Source organism: Panthera tigris, chromosome B4 (genome assembly GCF_018350195.1).
Source record: "Panthera tigris isolate Pti1 chromosome B4, P.tigris_Pti1_mat1.1, whole genome shotgun sequence".
Taxonomy (NCBI): domain Eukaryota; kingdom Metazoa; phylum Chordata; class Mammalia; order Carnivora; family Felidae; genus Panthera; species Panthera tigris.
The window spans coordinates 59,758,231-59,782,528 of NC_056666.1; the positions used below are offsets into that span (position 1 = coordinate 59,758,231).

Below are 24,298 nucleotides of genomic sequence, written 5' to 3' on the forward strand. Positions count from 1 at the left end.
TTGAAAGATAGGTTATTTAAAATTATCTATTCACAGAAGAAAACAAACGAAGAGTGAAGAAAGTCTTACAGGCTTATAGAACACAATAAAGAGATGCAAATATGTATTTTGAATCTGTATATTATTATGAATGCCCAGAAGAAGAGAAAGGGAGAGAAGTGCATTTAAAGCAAGAGTGGCAAAAAACTCCCCAAACTTGGGGAGAGAAATGGATATCAGATTCAGGAGGTGCAATGAATCTCAAATAGGTTGAACCCTGAAAGGGCTACCAAGACACAGTAATTATTTGATCAAAAGTCAGAGAAAAAGGGAATTTTGAAAGCAGGAAGAGAAAAACAAAAACAACTTGTCAGTACAGGGATGTTCTCATAAGACTATATGTGGCTTTCTCAAAAGAAACTTTGCAGTCCAGAAGTCAATGGGATGATATATTCAAAATATTGTAAGAAAAAAACCTGTCAACCAAGAATCCTATATGCCCTAAAACTGTCCTTTACAAATGAAGGAGAGATAAAGATTTCCCCAAATCAACAAAAGCAATGCCTGCCCCTAGATCTAATTTACAAGAAATGTTAAAGTTACATTCTTCAAGCAGAAGTGAAAGGATGTTAATTAACATCATAAAAACATACAAATGTGTAAAACTCACTGGCCACATTCTTAAATGTTAGAAAATAAACACTGTAAAAATAAGCATAACTACAATAATTGTTAGTGTTATTGTTAAATTTGTTACTAGCTTCAAATCGGGTGTTATAAGCCTCCAGATAACCACAACCACAAAGAAAAACCTATAGTAGAAACACAAAAGGTTATGATAAAGGAGTCAGAGTATATTACCACAAAAAAAGGGTCATCATTCATAAAACAAGATAGCCAGAGAGGGGGCAAAGAACAAGGGATCTACAAAACAAAACAATTAACATATGGCAATATTAAGTCCTTACCTATCATTAATTAACTTAAACATAAATGGAATAAATTCTCCAATAAAAAGACACAGAATGACTGAATGGATTAGAAAGACAAGATCCAATGATGCACTGCCTACAAGAGACTCATTTAAACTTTAAGGACACACACAGACTGTAAATGAAGGGTTGGAAAAAGATATTTCAAGCAAATGGTAATCAAAAGAAAACAGGGGCAGCTATGCTTAAATCAGACAAAATAGGCTTTAAACTAAAAATGGTCAGAAGAGACAAAGTCATTATGTAATGATAAAAGGATTAATTAATTGATAATATATAACAATAGTAAATAATTATGCACCCAACATCAGAGCACCTAATCTATAAAGCAAATATTAACAGAACTAAAGGGAAATAAATAGCTATGCAATAATAGTTGGGAACTTTAATACCTCCTCTTAGTAATGGATAGATCATCCAGACAGAGAATCAATAAGCAAATAGTAGATATGAATAACATTAGAGCAAATGGACCTAACGGACAAAAACAAAAAACACTCACAACATATGTCTTAACAAATTGAAGAAGATTGGAATTATATCAAGTATCTTTCTGACCACAGTAATATGAAACTAGAAATCAGTGAACAGGAGGAAAGCTGGAAATTTCACAAATATATGAAAATTAAACAACACACTCATAGACAACAAATGTGTCAAAGTAGAAATCAAAAGAAAACAATTTTTAAATATGAAACAACTGAAAATGGAAACCCAACATACTAAAACTTATGGGATGCAGCAAAGGAAGTTCTAAGAAGTTTATAGTGATAAATGCATCCACTAAGAAAAAAAGAAAGATCTCAAATATCATAGCTTTACAACTCAAGGAACTACAAAAAGAAGAACAAACTAAGCCCAAAGTTAGCAGAAGGAAGGAAATAACACCAGAGCAGAAATAAATGAAGTACAGAATAGGAAAACAATAGAAAAGTTTAACAAAACTGTTGGTTGGTTCTTTGGAAAGGTACACAAAAGTGTGAAACCTTTAGCTAGACTAACCAAGAAAAAAGAGTGGATATTCAAATAATATTAGAAAAGAAAGAGAAGATATTACAGCTGATATTATAGAAGTACAAAGGATTGGGGGCGCCTGGGTGGCTCAGTCGGTTAAGCGTCCGACTTCGGCTCAGGTCACGATCTCGCGGTCCGTGAGTTCGAGCCCCGCGTCGGGCTCTGGGCTGATGGCTCAGAGCCTGGAGCCTGTTTCAGATTCTGTGTCTCCCTCTCTCTCTGACCCTCCCCCGTTCATGCTCTGTCTCTCTCTGTCTCAAAAATAAATACACGTTAAAAAAAAAATTAAAAAAAAAAAGAAGTACAAAGGATCATGAGAGACTATAGTGAATAATTAAACACCAAAAAAGTGGACAACCTTAGAAGAAATGGATGAATTCCTGTAAACATACAATCTACCAAGTCCAAATCCGGAAGAAATAGAAAATCTGGCCAGACTGATAACAAGGAAGAAGATTGAATCAGTAATCAAAAATCTCCCAACAAAGAAAAGCCTAGGACAGAGGTTAATATCCGAAATATACAAGGAACTCATGTAATTCAGTATCAAGAAAAGTAAATAATATGATTAAAAATGGACAAAAGGCTTGAAGATATTCTTTGGAAGTGAGGTATTACTTTACACCTGTTAGAATGGGTATTATCAAGAGGTGACAAGTATTGGTGAGGATGTGGAAGAATAGAAACTCTTATACATTGTTGGTTGGAAATATAAATTCATATGGAGGTCCCCCCAAAGTTAAAAATAGAACTATTATATGATCCAGTAATTTCATTTTTAGGTATCTGCAAATGAAGTGAAATCATTGTCTCAAAGAGATAGCCACACCCCTCTGTTCATTGCAGCATTAGTCACAATAACCAAGACATGGAAGCAACCTAAGTGTCTACTGATAGATGACTGAATAAAGAAAATGTGGTATTTCGATATAATGGAATATCAATCAGCCATAAAAAAAGGACATCCTGACATTTGTGACATGGATGGACCTGGAGGACATTATGCTAAGTGAAATAAGTCAGAAAGAAAAAGACAGATACTGTATATCACTTCTATGTGGAACCTAAAAAAATATTGAACTAGAAATAGATTGGCTGTTGCTGTGGGTTCAGGGGTGGGGCAGTTGGAGGAGGAATGAGGAAAGGTGGTCAAAGTGTACAAAATGTAAATTATAAATTCTGGTGATGTTCTGTACAGCAAGGTAACTATAGTTAACAATACTGTTTTGTATATTTGAAGGTTGCCAAGAGAGTAAATCCTAAAAATTCTCACCACACACAGAAAAATTATAACTATATGATTTGATGGATACCTAACCTTATTGTAATTATTTTATGATGTATGTATATGTCAAATCATTACTTGGTACATCTTAACATTATGCAGTGTCAATTACATCTCAGTAAAGCTGGAAGAATCCACACAAACAAGCATAGATGGTATATGAGAAAGTCATCTCATGGTAGCCTGGACCAGGAGGGTTTGCCCCTCTAAATTATGGCTTTTTTCATAGAGGGAATATATACATTATTTTAAAGTTTCCATGTCTGATTTACTTGGGAAAATTGAACATTTTCCAGAAGTTAGCTATTTTTATTTATATATTGTCAATCAGTATTATTCATTCATTATTAGGGTTCTTATTTTCTTTTTACAACTTTAATATTTAAAAAGCTGTTATATGGTTTTCGTACATTTTAAGAAATGAATTTATTTTTAGCATATAACTTTATACTTCAGTATACTTTTAATACACATTGTTATTTTGCAGTTTTTCCCCCAAATACTGTCCTTTAAATCTTGTTTGATACCATATATGTATATTCTAAATTTTTGTATAATGATGCCTGGCACGATTTTTATTGTGATTTCTTTTGAATACATTTCTTATCAGTTCAAAGATCAGACAGTTACTCATCTGTATTTTCTTGTAATTTTTTTGAAGTTTATTCTTTTTACTTTATTTCCTGTTGGTTTTTTTTTTTTTCCTTTTTAGTTTTTATGTTTGCCCTTTTGAACCATTTGAAATGTATTTTGCCCTTTGGAATGGAATGAACATCTGACTTGCTTAAATAGATAACCAGTTATTTCAACACCATTAATTGAATAATTCTTCCCTTCCTTCCACAGTCTATGATTAGATTTCCTCATGAAAAGGCCAATCTTTTTTTTTTTTTTTTAATCACGGGATTCTTAGGTATTTTATGGATGTTGTTCTTTATCTAACCCTTCTCCTTGCTACTTTTGTGAACAGGATTATTTTTCATTTCTAAATGTAAATCTTTAGAATTATCATTTTAGGGGTGCCTGGCTCAGTCAGTTGAGTGTCTGACTTGGGCTTGGGTCATGATCTCACAGTTCGTGGGTTCAAGCCCTGCGTTGGGCTCTATGCTGAGGGCTTGGAGCCTGGAACGTGCTTCAGATTCTGTGTCTCCCTCTCTCTCTTCCCTTCCCCTGCTGCACTCTGTCTCTCTCTCAAAAATAAACATTAAAAAAATTTTTAATTATCATTTTAAAGCATAAATTTTGGGGTGCCTGGCTGGCTCAGTGGTTAAGTATCCAACTCTTCATCTCAGCTCAGGTCTTGATCTCAGGGTCATGAGTTCAAGTGCCATGTTGGGCTCTGTGCTAGGCATGGAGCCTACTTAAAAAAGAAAAAAAAAAAAGCACAAATTTTAAACTGAGTCTGGTAACAACTTAGAATCAGACGAACTTATTTTCTTTCCCTACCCAGTTAGCTCTTCTTATAGTTCCTATTCTTATTGATGATATCACCATTTACCCACTTATCCAAATCTGAAACCCAGAAGTAATTATAGATTTCAGTCTTTCCAGCTAAATATCTGAGCCTCTACTATCTTAAATTAGGCCCTCATTGTTTTATACTAAGCCAAAGATTGTAATTTCAAATGCTTACCAGAAGCAAGTAGGTAATAAGATGGGTGAAGGATGCTGGGCATAAGGGAGTAGACATTTGGTGGGCTTTGGCACTATGCCCTGTCTTGCAAGGGGGCTGCTGCTTCTCTGTTCCAGGCAGTAATGTGGGCTCATATTTGACCAATCTGATTTTTCAAGAAGAACCAGAAATCTGAGTTCTTATGTGAAATCTTCTAAGTCACAGTGCAAACCAAACAAAATATGACCAGAGCCACAGTTTGTAACCCATGACTGTTACTGAGTCCCCCTAACCTGATTTATATTCCTTCCATGTAATCTCCTCCCAGACTTTTTGCCAACCTCCCTGTACCAGCACAATCACGTGAAGTACCAGTCAGATGGGACTTCAGAGGTGGTTATGTAACCCAACTGACATGAGTTTGCTCCTTGGTGACTTACAGATAGAAACTACAGTGGGTGGACTTGTCATACAAAGTAACTATATTTGCAGCAAATAAAGAGACCATGGGGGAATAATGTCCAAAGCTGTGATTCCCCAGGCAAGAGTGAATGAGTTCCTTTTATTTAGGATTAGGGTGAATATTTAGAAAGGGAACCCTTGTCATCGCATGTGAAGTGGGCATAAGGTCACACATGTGCCTCAAGGAAACATGCCTAGACATGCATTATAGGTTCTGTTAGTGAGGCTTGTGCTCCTCCTCGGTGGAGAATTTAGCATTACAGTGAGGTAGAGGTCACTGTCGGTCACCGCATGGTCCAACTGCGCAGGTGTAAGCCAGTGGTTAAGCTCAAACTGGTCTGGGCCTCCGAAGTTCTTCCCCCTGGCAGTCGTTATAGCTTGAGGGGTAGTTTTGGTTTCCATCAATGGATGCTGTGCCCTTTGGCTCCTTTGCCTGAGTGAGGAGATAGCTGGAAAGAACTTAAGGAAAATGTGGGACAAAGGTGGGTGGGCACATGCAGGTGGGCAGTAAAGGTCAGGTCTTAGGGTCTTGTTGCTGACAGGAGGATTAACTGCATCAAAACAAGGAACATTCTTAGAAGAGTTCTTGCTACTTGGGTAAGCACTGAGTAGTGTTGTTTGTTGGCTGTCACTTTTCACTTAGTTAAAAGCCCATTTGTGCTTAGGGTAAATTTTAACATGGCAAAAAGGTATTTTATCATGACTTCTAGCTGTCCTTCCCCCTTCATCTCCTGCTATTTCACTGAATATACTCAAGCCATCCTGTGTACTCACGTGTGTCGGTCTTTTTGGTGCCCTTCCACCTCTCCCTCCGCTGCCCTGTCCCTCTGACTTGTGAACCCTTACTCCTCCCCACTCACCCCAAGTTGCAGTTCAAGTATCTCCTCCTCTGTTAAACCTCTGACTACTCTTAAACCCTTGCAGAGCCAACTTCTCCCTTCTTTGTGTCCCTGTAAGATCATGAATAGGGCAGGGACTCTATTTTTATCCTTCTTCGTATTCTCAGTAATCCGTGCAGTGCTGGCATATAGTGTAAATTTGCAGTAAATGTTAGCTGGAAAGACTACAACTAGTAAAATTTAGTGCTGGGCCTGGAATCCTCACCTGAGTGAATTTCTTGCTCTTCAGGTTATACTGCCCAGAGAAAAGAAGCTGTGGCTCCTGTGTCTTTAGGGACCTGGTATATGCGGTATCCAATCTGTTGTAGCCTGGGGCTTTTTGGTCGCAACTAAATGAGTGTAGAAACAATTGTACACTATAAAGCAATACAGTAGCGTTAAGGATACTCTTTCCTCTGATATGTAGTATGTGGCAACTAGGGTGAAACCCCCAGTTAAATAGTATGTTTTGCCAGTCAGGTAAAGCAGTTCTGTTTTCCTACTTTAGAAGCTTGATGGTAAATGGTTGGAGACACCACATCTATTTATAAGTAGCCTGAGTGCCAGATTTGTTATCTCCTTTCCCCAGGCTTGATAAACGAAAGAATGTTGGACTTAACTATTGGTAGTGTCTCCATTAATGAATAGGGGAGTCTGGAGAAAACACGTGAACAGGAAATTCAAGGGCACCTAGTGTTGTTTTTATCAGTCCAGGAATTGTAGACTTGCAAATTGTATCCTGTTCTTTTTCTGAGGAAAGAAAGAGCTTTAGTAATAGACAAAGAACAGTGTTAAATCCATTAGAGGAATAAATTTGCAATATAATAAGTGCCACTCATCTAGATCATTCTTTGTAATAATTTGGTCACTTCTGTTCTTGGTTTTGTTTAATTTGGAATTTTTAAAGCCTATTTTGTCTGGCTGGAAGGAAAGAATTTTTTCTTCTTTTTAAGGCTACTTTTTAAAAGATATTATTTAATCGAGATCAGGGGTGGGATATTTGCTTTTTCTGTAATTGTATCCCTCAAGTAGGATTTGTTTCTGAACGTTAACATAACACTAATGATTCTGTAGTTTTTAATCCAAAGGAAACTATTATATGTGAAAATATAATTTAAAATCCATTAGAGTTGAGTTGTTATCATCATTTACTGAATGCCTACTGTGTGCTCAATACTTTGCCAGTTGTTGAGTAGACACAGGTTTTGCTCTGCTTTGGTTTTTAAACAAAGTATACATATTTGCAGGTATGTATGTATAACTAGAATGGAAAGTATTAATCATGATCAAATTATATAGTTTGTGTGTGTGTGTGTGTGTGTGTGTGTGTGTGTATACACATACACATACATTCCATACATACGGAACTTGTTTTTCATTACTTGGTATCCACCTTTGGGTTTTGGAGTTAAATTCATTACATCTTTTTTTTTTTTTTTTTAATTTTTTTTAACATTTATTTTTGAGAGAGAAAGACAAAGTGCGAATGGGGGAGGGGCGGAGAGAGAGCGGGAGACAGAGAATCTGAAGCAGGCTCCAGACAGCAGAGCTGTCAGCACAGAACCCGATGCGGGCTGAAACCCACGAACTGTGAGATCATGACCTGAGCCAAAGTCAGACGCTTAACCAACTGAGCCACCCAGGTGCTGCCGTGCCATGTGACTTTTCTAAGCTTCAGTTCTTTACCTTGCAGGGCTGTTGTAAGGAGGAAATGCAGTCATGCATAGAAAGTGCCACTCTCTTGAATCCTCTGGAGGAAAAGGGGAGAAATCAGTGAATAAAATATCACAAAATTCCTGATAGGCACGACCATTCAGTGTATGTGAGTTGCCTTTGTTTATCGTGCAAAGCTAATTTGATTTGCTGTAGGCTGTGAAGAGACATGAATGATTTTAAACAAGTGACACAATCAACTTCTTGTTCTAAAAATCTTTAGAGTAGTCCACAGAGGAACAAGTTTGTGAGGCTAAAATAATAATGTTGTATTTGGACATAATGACTTTAAGACTCTTGTAGTACCTTGAGATGTAAAACCAATAAGAGGGCAGTGGAACTAGGAATTTGTCATAGTTAAACTTACTATTAACCTGCACTTGACTTGATTGATGTTGAAGAACAAGAAAGGTCTTTTGGTCCATTCCATTATCCCTGGAGTCTACTGCAGTTCAAATCCATACACAGAGGTCTGTATCTTCATGTAATTAGGGAGAGGTGGGTGTTGGGGTATAGGTTGGGGGAATACTTCCCAGCTAACAGTGCAATGTTGGATGCTCACTGTTGGCAGTCTGCATCTTCTCTAGGTCTGTTATGATCTCCATCCAGATCAGCAAAAACCTCCTTAATGCATGGAACCATCCTAGTCTTTTTTGGTCCAGATGTAGACTGTAGTAGGCAAGTTTCTTATGGTCGGTACCACCCACTGGTAGCAGCCATCACAGTTCAGTCTGTGCCCCCTGTGAAGCAGTCATTTTGCTACATTCCTTATCTTGTCTAATTGTCCAATTATCTTCTTCAAACCAGTACTATGTTTGGCTTGCCTGGTGGTTTTTCAAAGATGGCACTTGAGTGACTAAGTAGACCACAAGGCCCAGTTAAGGCCACAGAACATCCCTATTGTCACCTGGCTTGATTCATACATTTCTGTTTTCTGCCTGGTTCAAATGAGTATCATTTGAAAATGAAATGGACCTTATAGTCTGGAGACGTATACTGGACCTTGTTATAGAGCTATTTGAAATGACATAGAATTCAGAATGAAATAGGGCACCCTGGACTCCATCCAAAGGGGGCTTGTTTTGAAAAGTTGTTTTCCCATAAAACATATACATAAGAATTACTTCAGACTGATTTTGTGTGCATATTTGATCCACTGCTTCATGTTTCATAGAATTTATATTCTAGAAGTTGCTTCTTACTATTTAGCTGAACTACATTCACTCTTAGGAGACTTAACATTGAGTGCAGGCATATGTATTAGCCAAATCTTGTGGATTTTTTTTGCAGTGATCAATAAAACAACAACAAAATACATCGAACCTTTCTTGTTCTGAATGCTTGTTGACTACAGCCTTTTGTATAAAATGTGTCCATGTTGTGTGTGGATTGGTGCTTCCTTACTCTTATTCATCCCTGGTTTTGCCAACACAAAATTAATTTCTATTGCTTTGGGAATAGTGTATCTTCCTCTTTCTTTACTAGCACTGTCTTCTTTATAATGTGGAAAACTTGGACGTTTTAACTGTTACGGTAAAGTTTTGCTTCGTAGGAATTAAACCGTCTCCAGAGTTTACTATGAGGGATAGAAAGTGTTTTTCTACTGAACAATTTGTGTTTATATGTTGTTTCAGTGTCTGTTACTATGGCAATGACGGCAGGGACTGCAGCCTCCTTTCCTATGAGCAACCATACCCGGGAAAGAGTGACTGTGGCCAAGCTCACGTTGGAGAATTTTTACAGCAATCTAATTTTACAGCATGAAGAGAGAGAGACCAGGTATAGTAAAGGCTAATCAGAATTTTCTGTTTGGTTTAAGAAGCTCTTATGCTGCAAGTGGAGTGTAAACACATTGTCCATTAATAATATGAATATTGTGGGTCCCTGTATGCTGTTTTTAGGTTTCCTCTACTGACAGTGCCTCTAATTATCTTAACAGAATGGTTTCTTGTCCTCTGCACCCATATCCTTCTATCACATGTCAATGATATTTTAAATAAAACATTCCCAGCTGTGAAATTATAATATATCCTTATACTGTAGGAATAATTAATTCTAATCCAAAAGCATGTATAGTGGGAATGAGGGTGGAAGAATAAAAACATTAATGACGTGTTATTCTGCCTTCAGAAAACTCTATTAAGGCAGGTAATGCACATAAATATTACATGACAGTGAGAAGCATCACTAAGAGAAGGTCAAAGAAGGCAGAGATTGCTTTTGAGTAAAGCAACTGGGAGGGCTTCATAAATGGTGGTGGCATTTATCAGAGCTCTTAAGGAAAGTATTAATCATACATGCAGAAAAGGGAGAAGGAAGAGATAAAAAAGCAGGAGGAAGGATATTACAGACAGAAGAAATCACCCTCAGTGCTGGGTCAAGCAAGAGTCAGTTTAGCTCATGCTGGATTTCAGCATTTCCTGGGACCCTTGACTGCTTTGTGAATGTAGATATCCTCATGGGAGTAGAGAGCCTTGAAGATTTTTGAACAGAATCAGTGATCATGGGTGTTTCTCTAGAGGAGTACTTTAGTTGTGATGTACAGAATGGATTGTGGGTAGAGAGAGAAGGAACAGGAAAGGCTAATGATGTAGTCCCAGCATGTGGAAAGGAGGCTTGAATTAGGATCATGACAACAACAGTAGAATAGAATTTAGAAGTGAGAAAGATTGACAGAAGTGGTGACTAGCCAGAGACGAAATGTCAGATAGGTCTAACTACATATCAGACAAGCTGAACAGAGAATTGAACTAGAAAATAAAACTTCAATAATTATTCAGAAGTCAACTGGAGACACAGAGTAGGAACATATGAAGGAGAGTTAAATATGGAGCAGAGTGAGGAAAGCTAACGTATCTTTAACCAAAGTTCCTAAAGGAGGAGAAGAAAGGGGTTGGAGCAGAGGCAGGTTAAACTAAGAGTTCACCATTGGCAGAACTTCCAGAAGATTCAATTTAGGCTGAAGGAAGGTGATCACAAACAGAGCTAAATATAAATGTGTGGATAAATCTCAACACAAATTGTATGAAGACAAAAACAATGATGATAAAGTCTTATACATTTTTTTTAAGTAGATTAAAATATTTCCCAATGATAGGCTCTCAGGAGGGAAGTCAGTGGAATTAAAGTGTTGCTAGAGATCTGTGTATCTCCATGATAGAGATACGACATACAGAGGAGTAAAGATTGATTCATTTCAGACTAACAGAGTTTGTAACTTCCAAACTAATGAAAGGAAAATAATGAAATGAGGAAAACAAAACCCCAATTGAAAATAAGGCGAGGGAAAAAGCAAAGCTGAAACGCCAAAAAGTCGACACAAATAGAGACCACGCAATCAGTTAGAAACGAATGCAAACGTATGAGTAATTACATTAACTGTAAATACAATGAAAGTCTCTGGAAATGATCCAGTCGCCAAGGAGAGTAAACGAAGTAGAAGAGAACCAGGGAAAGAAAGACTACTTTTTTAGGAAGCAGACACTTAAGTTATGCATCAGAATTTTGAAGGCTTGTTGTCTTTTCTTCATGAAATCTTTGAGTAATTCAGTTTTGCCCTCTATTTCCAAACAAAGGAAAGTAAAAATAAAAGTATCTGCTGTAACTTAAAAAAAAAAAAGGCAGTCACAGCTTGGTGCCATGGAAGTCATATTAAACAGTTAGCTTGTATTTATTAAAAGCTTGGACTTTAGGATTACATGTGATAAATTTTTAAGGCTTAACTAACTGGATAAATACATAAGCCAAATAGAGTACCAATCAGAACAAAACATCAGAGCATTTAGGAAGAAAACTATTTTCTTTGAAAGGTGCACAGGAAGTCACAGGTCTTCACGTTTAGATATGGTGGAAACGTACAAAGGCTACTGCCTCTCTGTCCAGAGTCAGGGATAATTTCATGAAAAGTTGGTTTTGGCAAGGATTGAGGAAAGGGGACAGTAGAGATGTGACAGAAGAGTGAAGTTGCTTGTATATTGATAGGCCGTCCCAGATGAATGGTCCCTTACACTGTGGATTCTCTCTACAGAGGAGAAAGCTCAAAATCATTCAGCAAGCAGCCTTGCAGCACCCAGAGAGGCATGGTAGCAGGCACAGAGCTTATTCCATTCTAAGGGTTGGGCTTAGAAGAACAGTGTGTAAATAAAAGATTAAAATCAGTATGATAAGCACCAAGATGTCTATTACAAATGTTGACGAAGTAGGCAGAGAACATGTCATTACGTGTCGTTGCCATTGGGGTGCTGATCTATGAACAGGCTTTAGATATTTTTGTTATGAATTTTCCATAAGAATGGTGGGTTAGGAAAGTGCCTACCTTCAGACATATTATCGTAAAGGACAAATACTAAAAAATGTATTTGATGATTTCAATCCTCAACCCTTAGATACTCTCCCATGTAGTTAAATCCTGGAAAGTCAGTCCTATTCTAACATAGTCCAACACCAATTAGGAAGAGTACTCTCAGGTTCATATTCAGGAAAAACCAATATGATAGAAATAAAATGCTTAATATTCTGTTGGAAATGAGCTGCAAAATTTGTATCAGAGCCATCTCCCTAGTTCCTAGTGACTTAATTCATCCAGTCATCCCGCCTTCCTCCCCATCCCCACAGTGCTTAGTTTAACTTACTTCAGTGGTGTCATTTAAAAATAATGAGTACCTGAACTTGACTATACCTAGAAAAGCAAATCTTCTGGTGGTTAGTGGGTTTTTTTATGTACATATATGACTCCAGTTTTCAAAGAATTAGAATAAAATACACTCAATTGCATTGAACATTTTTCTTGATTAGGAAATCAAGCTTAGACTTGAAATGAAGGACTTACACAAGCTCAGTTAGCTAATAAGCTTTTAGAATTGGGATTCAAACAGGGATATCCACCTTAAATATTTATACTTTTAGTCACTATAGTTACCTTTATATACTTCCAATATAAATATTGATAAATGTTAATGATTTTGGTGGTTTGAATATTAGATAACAGATTTCCCTTATTAGAACATTAGTCATCTTTGCTAATCATTGATTTAAGCAGCATTAAGAAGGAAATTTTTCATTTGGCCAGTATGAGAAAGTGATTTGAAATCTGGGTTGGGTTTAATTTTAAGAAAGAAAACTATTCTTAGTGATTATTTTGATTCATCTTTAAAGACTTTTTTTTTTTTTTAGCATAGCAAACTGAAGGGGTAAACTCAAATAAATAAGTGAACATTTCTTAAATTGGAATAGTTAGGAATGTATTTAAAATTTAAATTATTTTTTCTTTGAAAAGGCAGAAGAAATTAGAAGTGGCCATGGAAGAAGAAGGATTAGCAGATGAAGAGGTAATGTTAGCTGTAATTACTGTGACTGTAGGTAACAGTACTCTATACTTGAAAGTTGCTAAGAGCGGATCTTAAATGTTCACACTAAAAAAAAAATTACTTATGTGAGGCAATGGATATGTTAACAAGCCTTTTTGTGGTAATCATTTTACAATATATATGTGCGTCAAACCATCGCGCTCTAAGCTTGTGTTACGTCAATTGTATCTCAAGAAAGTTGGGGAGGGAAAGACTAATTAGTGTATAATGGCAACCCCAGTGTCTTTGTCCTCTATTGATATCAGATGATTTTATAACTTAGGTAACATGGATTTCATCATTTGAATATGGACTTCTTTGTTGCTATGATGGAGATCTTTAAAGAGGCAGCTTTTTTTAATTCCAAGAATATAGATTTAGTGAACAGTATCTATAGTATCCTGAGAGCATGGAACAAGAAGAGAGGGCTCTAAGAAGAATCCGTGAATTGCCAGATCTTCTCACATTTTTTCCTGAATATATCTTAAAACCCTCTAGTTCTCTAGTCCAGTGCCTCTACCCTACTTTATTTTTTTTAAGTTTATTTATTTATTTTGAGAGAGACAGAGACAGAGACAGAGAGAGCACGTGAATGGGGGAAGGGCAGAGAGAGAGAGATGGGGACAGGGGATCCAAAGCAGGCTCTGCGCTGACAGCAGAGAGCCTGATACCGAGTTTGAGCTTGAACTCATGAGTCATGAGATCATGCCCGGGGCAAAGTTGGACACTAAACCGACTGAGCCATCCAGGCGCCTGCCTCTACCCTACTTCAGACTACTGTGTAGTTTACTTAAAGAACAATTGCCCCCAGCTGGTGTCTTCCCACCTCCAGGTTTTCTGCATACACTATCCAGAGTTTCCTGTCTGAAAACAGGTTTGAGAGGCCCCTGGGTAGCTCAGTCGTTAAGGGGCTGACTCTTGATATTGGCTCAGGTCATTATCTCCTGGTTACTGGGATCCAGCCCTGCGTCAGGCTTCAGGCTGACAGTGCAGAGCCTGCTTGGGATCCTCTCCCTCCCTCTCTGTTCCTCCCCTTCTCATGCACACATGCACTCTCTCTCTTTAAATAAATAAACTTAAAAGAAAAATAAAAACAAGTTTGATCACATCACTCTTTTGCTTAACACCCTTCATGGGCTCCCAAGTACTCTCAGATAAGGGTAGACCCTTGAACATTAATGTGCAAGACCCCTCACAGTTTGGCCTCTGCTTTGTCTCTTTCACCTTGTCTCTTGTCACCCACCTCCATGCTGACCACTAATATTGTGTTACTTTAACTTCCACACTCTTGCCTGTGGACCTTTCATCTGCATTTCTGCCACTTAGAAGTTCCTTACTCTTGCCCAACTCCTCTTATTCTTTAAGAAGCTCTGGGTCTCTCTTTGGGCCTCAGTTCCACTGGGAAATCTTCCCTAATATCTTGGGGTACTCTTCCCACATTCTGCATTAACAGAATATTAATGTGTCCATGTGTCTGTGTCCATGTGGCAGCCTAAAATATCTCCCCATAGTAGAAACTCCATAATGTCTTACTCAGCTATATACCTCCAGAGCTGGCAGGGGCTATAAGAAATAGTTCGTGAATAAATGAACAATGACCTTTCCGTCAAGGAGTTTACTGACTAGAAGGAGAGATCATGTATGTGTGTATATAAATATATGTATACATGATAGATTCTGGCAAACTTTAAAAATACAGGGATTTCCCCCCACCTAATTCAGGGGATCAGAAAAGGTTTGGGAAGAGGTAACAGTTGATTTGAATATTAAAAAAAATAGGTAGATTTACACAAGAATTAATAAATACATATAAAATAATGCAGAACAATGAACTATGAAGGATGCAGTAGAGGAAAGAGCACGGTAAACTGACACCATGTAGTGGAAAGGCTAGCCTTGGGATAGCTTACTGAGCGATGTACGCTTTATTTTCTAGGCAGTAGGGGGGTACAACCTAGATTAATTTGCTCAACAGTTTCAATGATCAGAAAGGAATTTCTATGTTCAAAGAGCAGTCTAACAAATGATGACTTGAAAGCAGTTATTTAATCTTCCCTGTACCTTTCCTAGGACTTTACCTGTATTTTTCTGTTGGAAATGTTTAAGTTAAATAAAATATATTTAGTGATTTGTACTACAGGTGGTTACTTTGTTAATCAGTTGACTCAACCTAGAAAATCTAAATTATTTACATAAAATTACTATAATATTTTAAAAACTCATTTAATTTATATCCTTTACACTTTAAGTGAGAAAGGTAATGGTTTCGATCTGTATTATAACCTATAGAGAAAAAATAAGGCCAAGCACATCTGTCCGCACATTTATTTATTAGTATTAATAACTTTCTTATCCTTAATAATCATATAATTGTATTAATGTACATTGTACATCATTATATTGATACAGAAATCTCAAGCATAAGGTCCTAATTCAGAATTTAGAGGGAGAAATTATAAAAACAGATGCCCAGGGGCCAACCAGATAACACGAATGAAGGAAGCTGGCCGGCTTGGTTTCGCGACATCTTAGGTTATATGTTCTTTTGACCCAACACACTTTATCTGCATATTCAACTCCTAAGAATATTCTTTCACTTCCACAAAGAAATAGATTCTTTGTTTTTCTCTTTCTAAAATATTTGGTCCTCCGCGTTTATATTTTGATAGAGACATACGACCTTTCACTTTACTAAAAGAGAACAGGAGCACCAGTCCAATTCTGCATGTCCCCTGATGACTGGCATCAGTGGTGGATGCTGACAAGTTAGAGACCTGATGTCTATCGAAGGGGGAGTGACTGCCACTTTGGCCGAGTGTGGCCAAGTTCCTGTTTTTCAGGAGAAACTGGAAATCTGGACTTTTATGTGAAATCACCTGCTTTTTTAAATATCGGCAAATAATTCAAGTGTCCTAAAAACAACTTGCAGGCCAAATCAAATATTTTTGAGGTTGAATACAGTTTGTAACTCTCAGTTTGCAACTGCTGGTCTGCACCAGGAAGTGCTGAATATGTTTAGAAATATTTTTGGGGCGCCTGGGTGGCTCAGTTAGTTAAGTGTCTAAGTGTCTGACTTCAGCTCAGGTCATGATCTCACGGTTTGTGGGTTCAAGCCTCATGTTGGGCTCTGTGCTGACAGCTCAGAACCTGGAGCCTGTTTGGATTCTGTGTCTCCTCCTCTTTCTCTATCCCTCCCCCACTCCCACTCTGTCTCTCTCTGTCTCTCTCAAAAATAAACATTAAAAAAAATAAAAACTATTTTCCTAAATTCTTCTGAAGAACTTGTAGAAAGTGTGATATGATTTATACCTACAAATAGTGCCCTTTAATAACTATAAAATTTCTAACATTTTTCTGTGAAGATATTTTAATTCCACAAATGCTTATTATTAGGCTCATGCTAGGTCCTAGATTATGTCAAAGTCTATAAAATAGACATCCTCTCTTATCCTTAATATAAAATATGTTGGAGCTATCATTATGCGGGGTAGATTTTTTAAAAATAAAATTGTTTTCTAAAAATCTAGTTTTAGGGGCACCTGGGTGGCTCAATCGGTTGAGTGTCTGACTTCAGCTCAGGTCGTGATCTCGCAGTTTGTGGGTTTAAGACCAACATCGGGCTCTGTGCTGACAGCTTAGAGCCTAGAGCCTGCTTCAAGTTCTGTGTCTCCCTCTCTCGCTGCCCCTCCCCTGCTCAGTCTCTGTCTCTCTCTTTCTCAAAAATAAAATAAAACATTAAAAAAACCTAGTTTTAAAATGAAAAGTAATATTTATCCCTAATTCATTTGTAATAGAAAATCTTGGTGAAGTAATTTGTGAAAGTTATTTGTAAAAAATAAACCATATAATATGATCATGTAGAATGTCTCTGCAGAATTGAAGTTGCCAACTGAACTCTTTCCCATCTCAGAACTTCTGTGTACACTGTCTTATATAAAAACTGAACATCCCACAGATCAAGAGTTTGAGGAATTGAGGAACACCCCCCCTTTTTTAAAAGTTTATTTATTTATTTTGAGAAAAAGTGTGTAAGCTTGGGGAGGGGCAGAAAGAAAGGGAGAGAGAACCCCAAGCAGGCTCTGTGTTAGCACAGAGCCGGATGTGGGGCTTGATTTCAGGAACCTGAGATCATGACATGAGCCAAGATAAAGGGTCAGATGCTTAACCAGCTAAGCTACCCAGGCACCCCAGGGAACACTCATTTAAAAAGGAATGGAGAAAGGAAGAAAACGATGTATGTCTAATTTCATCTTACTTAAGAATTACCATCAGACATGCAATATTATTCACTCTCATGGAAAACCAAAACAGACAAATTTAAGCTGCTTTTAAAGGGAGCCATGAAATGTTAAATGTGTTTCCAGATTTTGTTGTCCTGTTTGGTGAGAAAAGATATGATTACCACAAAAATGTTACTTGTTTTTCAAGGCTGTTTAATCTACACAAGTCATGAACAGATATATCAACGTGCTTTTTCATCAATATATATATTTTTAGCTTATTAAGTTTTTTATTTTAATTCCCAGTATAGTTAGCATACAGTGTTGTATTAGTTTCAGGTGTACAATATAGCGATTGAACGATTCTATACATTACTCTGCTCATCATATCACCAATATATTTTTTTAACACTAGCTTGCTTCAGCTCCCTCCCGACTGCAACACTGATTTTAAGACTAATAGATCATGAAATAGGTTTTTCATTTTTCTGTTTTTAAAAGTAACCTCACAATGTTATAGTCATGTCCCATTTTTGTAAAATTATATGCTCTATATACTTGTAATTTTCCCTTTTTTACCGTTAAACAGCTGTACCCCAAACTATATAAACATTGTTTGCTTGCTGCATTACACGACCTATCAAATATTAGTGAAAATTATTTTCTTTAGTGGCCTCTCTTCTGTTGATTTTGAGCACAGTTTATTAAAGTATGTAACGAGGTCATCTTTTTCATTTAGATTAGACAAGTTTCTGAAACTACACCCAACTCTACTATATTTTATAGTCCAGAAAGTCAACAGTCCAGAATGTCTTCTGAAATTCTTACATTTATTCATTTATATACTTAAAACAACCCCCCCCAACCCTCCTTGCTGCTTTGAAAGACATGATACTATAGTGCCACCATGTGGCCTTTTTAAATTATATCTTTTTTTTTTTTTTCTTTTTCTGGAAGGACACAGGAGGCGGGGGCGGGGGGTGGGTAAATTATAGTCTTAAAACAAGCTACATTTGGGGGTTCCTAGGTGGTTCAGTTGGTTAAGCATCTGACTCCAGCTCAGGTCATGATCTCACAGTTCGTGAGTTCAAGCCCCGTGTCGGGCTCTGTGCTGACAGCTCAGAGCCTGGAGCCTGCTTCAGATTCTGTGTCTCCCTCTCTCTTTGCCCCTCCCCATTCACACTCTGTGTCTCTCTGAAAAACAAACATTAAAAAAAAAAAAAAATACATTTTTTTTTGTTTTTTTTTTTGTCTTATTAGTATTTCAGTTATTTTTTAAAAATCACTGAAGGAGCATTTTTGAACAAAAAGTAATCTTCACTGTTTCCTCCATTGATATGAAGACATCATTTCTGGATTTCATCTTCTTAGATTAACTTTGTTCAAAGTATCAGAATTCCATTGCACTGGGGATACACATTTACAGATTCCCAGTTAATTGATAGCTTGCCATACCTTTTTGAAAGCAGATATACACAGGAGTAGTAAGAGACTACTCAGTGGTTATACCTTGTACTGTGTTTAAAAGCAGTGTTTCTGAGCTGTTATGGTCATTTGACTTGCCTTTTCTTCAGAATGGAATTCCTGAAAGCCTGGTAGAGTTCATTTGAAGATGAACAGGTGTTTAATTTTTTTGATTTTGTTTATTCCCACTGTATGTTGCCTCAACTAGGAACTAACAGAATGTCAACAGAGTTTTGTTTGGTAAGGGGAAAAATGAGGTTTAGAACAATGAGATAAATGCCTATTCCAAATGTAACCTTCAGGTATTTCATAATGTTTCTTATTAATGGCAGTTATTTTTTGGTGACTTTTAGAGACTGAATTATGAAATTACTGACTTGAATATTTTAACGAATTCTTCATGTAATCATTATGTTTTTGGCAGTTTCATATTTTTAGGAAGTTGTGTGCCAAATCTCAAGGAGTTTATTAAAATTTATCTAAGAAAAAATTCTGTCAAAAGCAAATCTCTATGGAAACATGCTGTTTGTTATTTTGGTGTCCTAAGTCTCAGTAGTTGTCACAGAACAGCCTTGGAAATTAGGGAAGTGAAGCAAAGTAGATTGCCTGACTGTAAAATTCATTATCAGAATACTATTAGCATTTCCTAAAGTTTAATTTTTATTTATAAATTAAGTTAGCATGTAGATGAAATATGTGATGAGCTCATTAAGGTGAAATAGTTAATGGAATCCACCTGAAGAATAAGATTTATCAATTGTTAAGAATGAAAAAGTTTCTTAAGATTGCTTTATTCTTTCCAGGCTTAACAAATACTCGACTTTGGTAAATTTAAGATAATATTTAAGATACTTTACTCCCATTTTTATATATCTCATCTTTTAATAATATTTAAGATACTTCCATTTTGATGTATCTCGTTTTTTAACACTATAGCCTTCACTGAAAACAAAATCATCTTTTTAAATTCTTTTTTTAATAGAAAAAGTTACGCCGATCACAGCATGCCCGAAAGGAAACAGAGTTCTTACGTCTCAAGAGGACCAGACTTGGCTTGGATGACTTTGAGTCTCTGAAAGTTATAGGAAGAGGAGCATTTGGAGAGGTTACTTCTTTTTTTTTTTTTTTTTTTTTTTTTTAATGTTTGTTTATTTTTGAGAGAGAGACAGAGTGCAAGCAGGGGAGGGGCAGAGAGAAAGGGAGACACAGAATCCAAAGCAGGCTCCAGGCTCTGAGCTGTCAGCACAGAGCCCAACACAAGATCATGACCTGAGCTGAAGTCGGATACTTAACTGACTAAGCCACCGAGGTGCCCCGAGATTACTTCTTTTCTAAAGGCACTGCTATTGAAAGTATCTATCTTCATTCAGATAGTTTAAAATATATATTAAAATAGTTTAATATAGCAAAATAGTTTAATTTTAATGAAATTCCTAAAATATAAGCAGTGGCAAATTGCCACTGATCTCTTTAAAGAAACTTACCTTTTGCTCCTAAATCAATAGTAATGACCGTTTAACATTGATAGTATGATCAATTTTTACATTCTAGGTGCGGCTGGTTCAGAAGAAAGATACAGGCCATATCTATGCAATGAAGATATTGAGAAAAGCTGATATGCTTGAAAAAGAGCAGGTATGAGTTCTTTAACACATGTAACCAAAGGAGCACCACTGACTAGGTGTTAGAGTAAATGTAAATATTGGAATTTATAAAAAGGAGTCTACATGTCTTACTATATATAGTCCTATTAATTTTTTTGATAGCTTGTTTCATTGTTTCTCAATTCTCAAGAAAGTTAAAATTTCTCCCAAATTATAATCTGAAAACGTCTTAGGGGCGCCTGGGTAGCTCAGTCGGTTGAGCATCCGACTTCGGCTCAGGTCATGATCTCACGGTTCGTGAGTTTGAGCCCTGCATCGGGCTTTGTGCTGACCACTCGGAGCCCGGAGCCTGCTTCAGATTCTGTGTCCCCCTCTCTCTCCGCCCCACCCCTGCTTGTGCTCTGTCTGTGTCTTTCAAAAATGAATAAACATAAAAAAAATTTTTTTTTAAATGCCTTAGTCTGTTTAGGCTGCCATAAGTGCCTCAAGTGCCACAGACTGGGTGGCTTAAACAACAGAAATTTATTTTCTCACAGTTCTGGAGGCCGAAAGTCCAAGATCAATGTCATGGCAGGGTTTGCTTTCTGGTGAGGTGCACTTACTGGCTTGCAGATAGCTTCCCACTAAGTGCCCTTGGTGTGTGCACAGAGAGAAAACGTGAGCTCTCTGGGGTCTTTTCGTATAAGGACACTATCCCCCTCTCCCTCCATAACCTCACTTAACCTTAATTACTTCCTTAGAGGCCCCATCTCCAAATTCAGTCACCCTGGGGGTTAGGGCCTCACCATAGGAATTTGGGGGGTTTGGGAGGGACACAAACAGTCAGTCCATAACAAAATACCTTCTTTTCTGACTTCAGTGAAAATAAACGACAGTTCTCAGCTTCCTTTATCCGTGTCACATTAGGAGCAAGACCGGTCTCCTGAGAGTTTGCTGATTTTACATATTTCCAAAATCTGTAACCCCTCTAATTTCATACTCCTGGACTCTCCATGTTTCCTGTGACTTTAACGCGGTTTAAGGGTTGGTCATAAATCTGAAAACATCAATAATATTACTTTATGTACTCACCTCTGTCTAGTCTGGGTGGACACTCTGTAGAACCCTAAATTGATTCTATATACTAGGGAAGGACTCAACAATGGAGATACAGAGGGAAGATAACACCTCTCTCTACTTAATTCTTTACTTCAGCCTTTTAGTGTCTGCCTAAAGCTTACTTACCAGTTCAGCTTCTTATTGAACAGGTTGAGGAAGAGGTTTAGTCAAAAAGACCAAAGTACATGTCATCATAGACTCTTTTGATTCTTCTTTGTTTGCTTCCACTTTCTTCTCAGCCAGGCAGCCATGGTGGAGGGAGCAGGACCTCCCAGTGGTGTACCACCGGCTGCTGGGGCGGGCCCACCAGCTCCTACCTTGCAGATGAGGCTCCTGATGTTGATGTTGGCCAGAGCCTTTGCCGACAAACCTGGCCAGAAAGGTTCAACATCTATACCTGCTGCTTTAATGAGGGCATTGATCCTATCCTCCGTGACTGTCACTCATGGTCCTGCAGGATGAGGGCTGAGTAGGAGCAGGGCAGCCCCGAGACGGAGGCCATGGTGCAGATGAGTGCTATGTCTGGCCCGGTGCTAGTTTCTGGATGAACTGAGGGCCTCACCCCAATGTGGCCTTAGCTTCCTCTGAAGGACCGAGCACCTTAGTGGCAGCTGAGGAAAGCCCCACCCGAAGCTTACTTGGCTATTACAGCAGTATACTATTGATTTTCATTTAAACATGGCCCTCTTGAATTTTCACTGCGTTCTTTCACTATTTCTAGTCCATGCACTCAACAAGTATTTATTGGGTGCCTGTGATGTGCCAGATGTGCCCATAATGTGCTCTAGGATCTGGGAATACAGTGGTTAACAGGACAAACCTGATCCTTGGTTTTTCTTTTCTTTTTTGATCCTTGTTTTTTTCTAGTAGTGGGGAGATAGGCAGACAGCTATTTCAATTCAAATAGGATTGAGAAAGACTATGACAAAAGTTTTAACAAAAGGGTAAATCAATGCAGATGACCTGGGTTTAGGAGGAAGAATTAGATCGGGGTTGTTTCTCTAAAGAGGGAATATTTGATGAAAGACTGAGTAATGAGAAAGAAGGACAGATAAAGATCTGGTAGAGCAAATATCTGCAAATGCAGAGGCCCTGAAGCAAGAATAGTCTTGTCCTGCTCAAAGAAGAGAAAGAAGCCACTGTGGCTACAATTCAGTGCAGGGAGAGTGGTGGGAGAGGTAGGCAGGGACAAGATTACACAGGGATTTGAAGGCCAAGGCAGAGCGTTTGGGTTTTATTCTAAATGCGAGGGGAGGACACTTTTGTTTGAGCAGAGGAGTGGCATTGATGTTTTACAAAGATGAATCAATCCCTTTGCTTGCTGACAGAAGAAACAAGAGTTGAAGCGGAGAAACCAGTAAGAGACTGTGTGGCACCTCCAGCCAGAATGTGATTGTGGCTTATCCTGGGGCTGCAGCAGTGAAGCTGAAGAAAAGTCTGACAGATTAAGTGTATGTTTTAGTGGAAGAGTCCGCAGGATTTTCTGTGATGTCCTCTATATTAGGGGATGAGAGGAGGGGTAAGGGTAGTGAGGAAAAAATAGAAGAAGCAGGATCATACCTAGAGTTTCACTTAGAAACGGGGTACATGATGGTGTCATTTCTGATTTAGAAAAGAATGAAAAAAGAACAGGTTTGGAGATCAGGGGAATGAAGAGTTCTCTTTTGTGACATATTAAGTTTGAGCTGCCTGTTAGATCTCCAAGAAGAGGTATTGAGTTGACAGTTGGCTAGAATACAGAGAGAAGTTTGACTAGAAATATCCTTTGGAAGCCATCAATATATTGATCATATTTAAAGTAATTGGACAAGATGAAATTTCCTAGAAAAAAAATCTGGATAGAGAAAGAAAGGGAGACTGGATCCAAGCCCTAGAGAACAATAGGCAGAAGAGAGACCAGCAAAGGGGACCAACAGGGAACATCTTATCAGGCAGGGGAGACTGTGAGAACATGGTGTCATGGAAGCCAAGAGAAGAAAGTGTTTAAAGGAGGGAGGTGAGTGGTCAACTATGTTGAATGCTGCAGAGAGAGTACAAGGAGGAAGACAAGCCAGTGGATGTCCCAATATGGAGATTAATAGCTCAGCAAAGACATTCCCAGTGGATTGGGGGGCAGAAGCCTGACTGAAATAGTGTAACAGAAAGCAAAAAGGAAGCAAGACATGGAGAATGTGAGCACAGATCAATCTTTCATGTGAAGCAGAACAAAGAACAGATTTGTAAAGTGGGATTTAGGGTAAAGAGGATTTTTTTTTTTTTTTCTTTTTAAGACAGAAGTGTTTGATGCTGATTGGAAGAATCCATTAGAAAGAAAATTGAAGATGCAGGAGAGAGCAGATAATTATAGGAATGCACTGGCAGACAGAAGAGTTGATCTTTGGTAGGAGTAGACATGTACCTATCCACTAAAACAGGAAGGAGAGGCAGAGAAAGTGGGAACGAATGCAGGTGGTTGATTTAGTAGTGCCAAGTGCCAAGTTCCTGCCTGAGTGTAAATAAGTGAGGCCATCATGTCTTAGTAGATAGCCAGCTGGAGGTATAAGGAGAGAGAATTTGTGAAATAGTCACAACTATTGATTTGAATGGTGTGAAAGCTAGGGAAATACAGTTGAATACCCATTGAGATTGGCAG

General features: G+C 37.8%; 1 protein-coding gene and 1 pseudogene across 1 annotated transcript in view; one reads left to right on the plus strand and one right to left on the minus strand.

The window, feature by feature from the left end:
* Positions 1–24,298, plus strand: part of STK38L (serine/threonine kinase 38 like) — an 82,611-nt gene that overhangs the window by 42,839 nt on the left and 15,474 nt on the right. The window contains exons 2-5 of the mRNA XM_042992004.1: positions 9,570–9,714; positions 13,211–13,262; positions 19,947–20,069; positions 20,516–20,599. Coding sequence (XP_042847938.1) covers positions 9,581–9,714; positions 13,211–13,262; positions 19,947–20,069; positions 20,516–20,599 — 393 coding nt within the window. The 5' untranslated portion in view covers positions 9,570–9,580. The remainder of the gene's footprint in view (positions 1–9,569; positions 9,715–13,210; positions 13,263–19,946; positions 20,070–20,515; positions 20,600–24,298) is intronic.
* On the minus strand, positions 21,758–22,449 carry LOC102964191 (annotated as a pseudogene).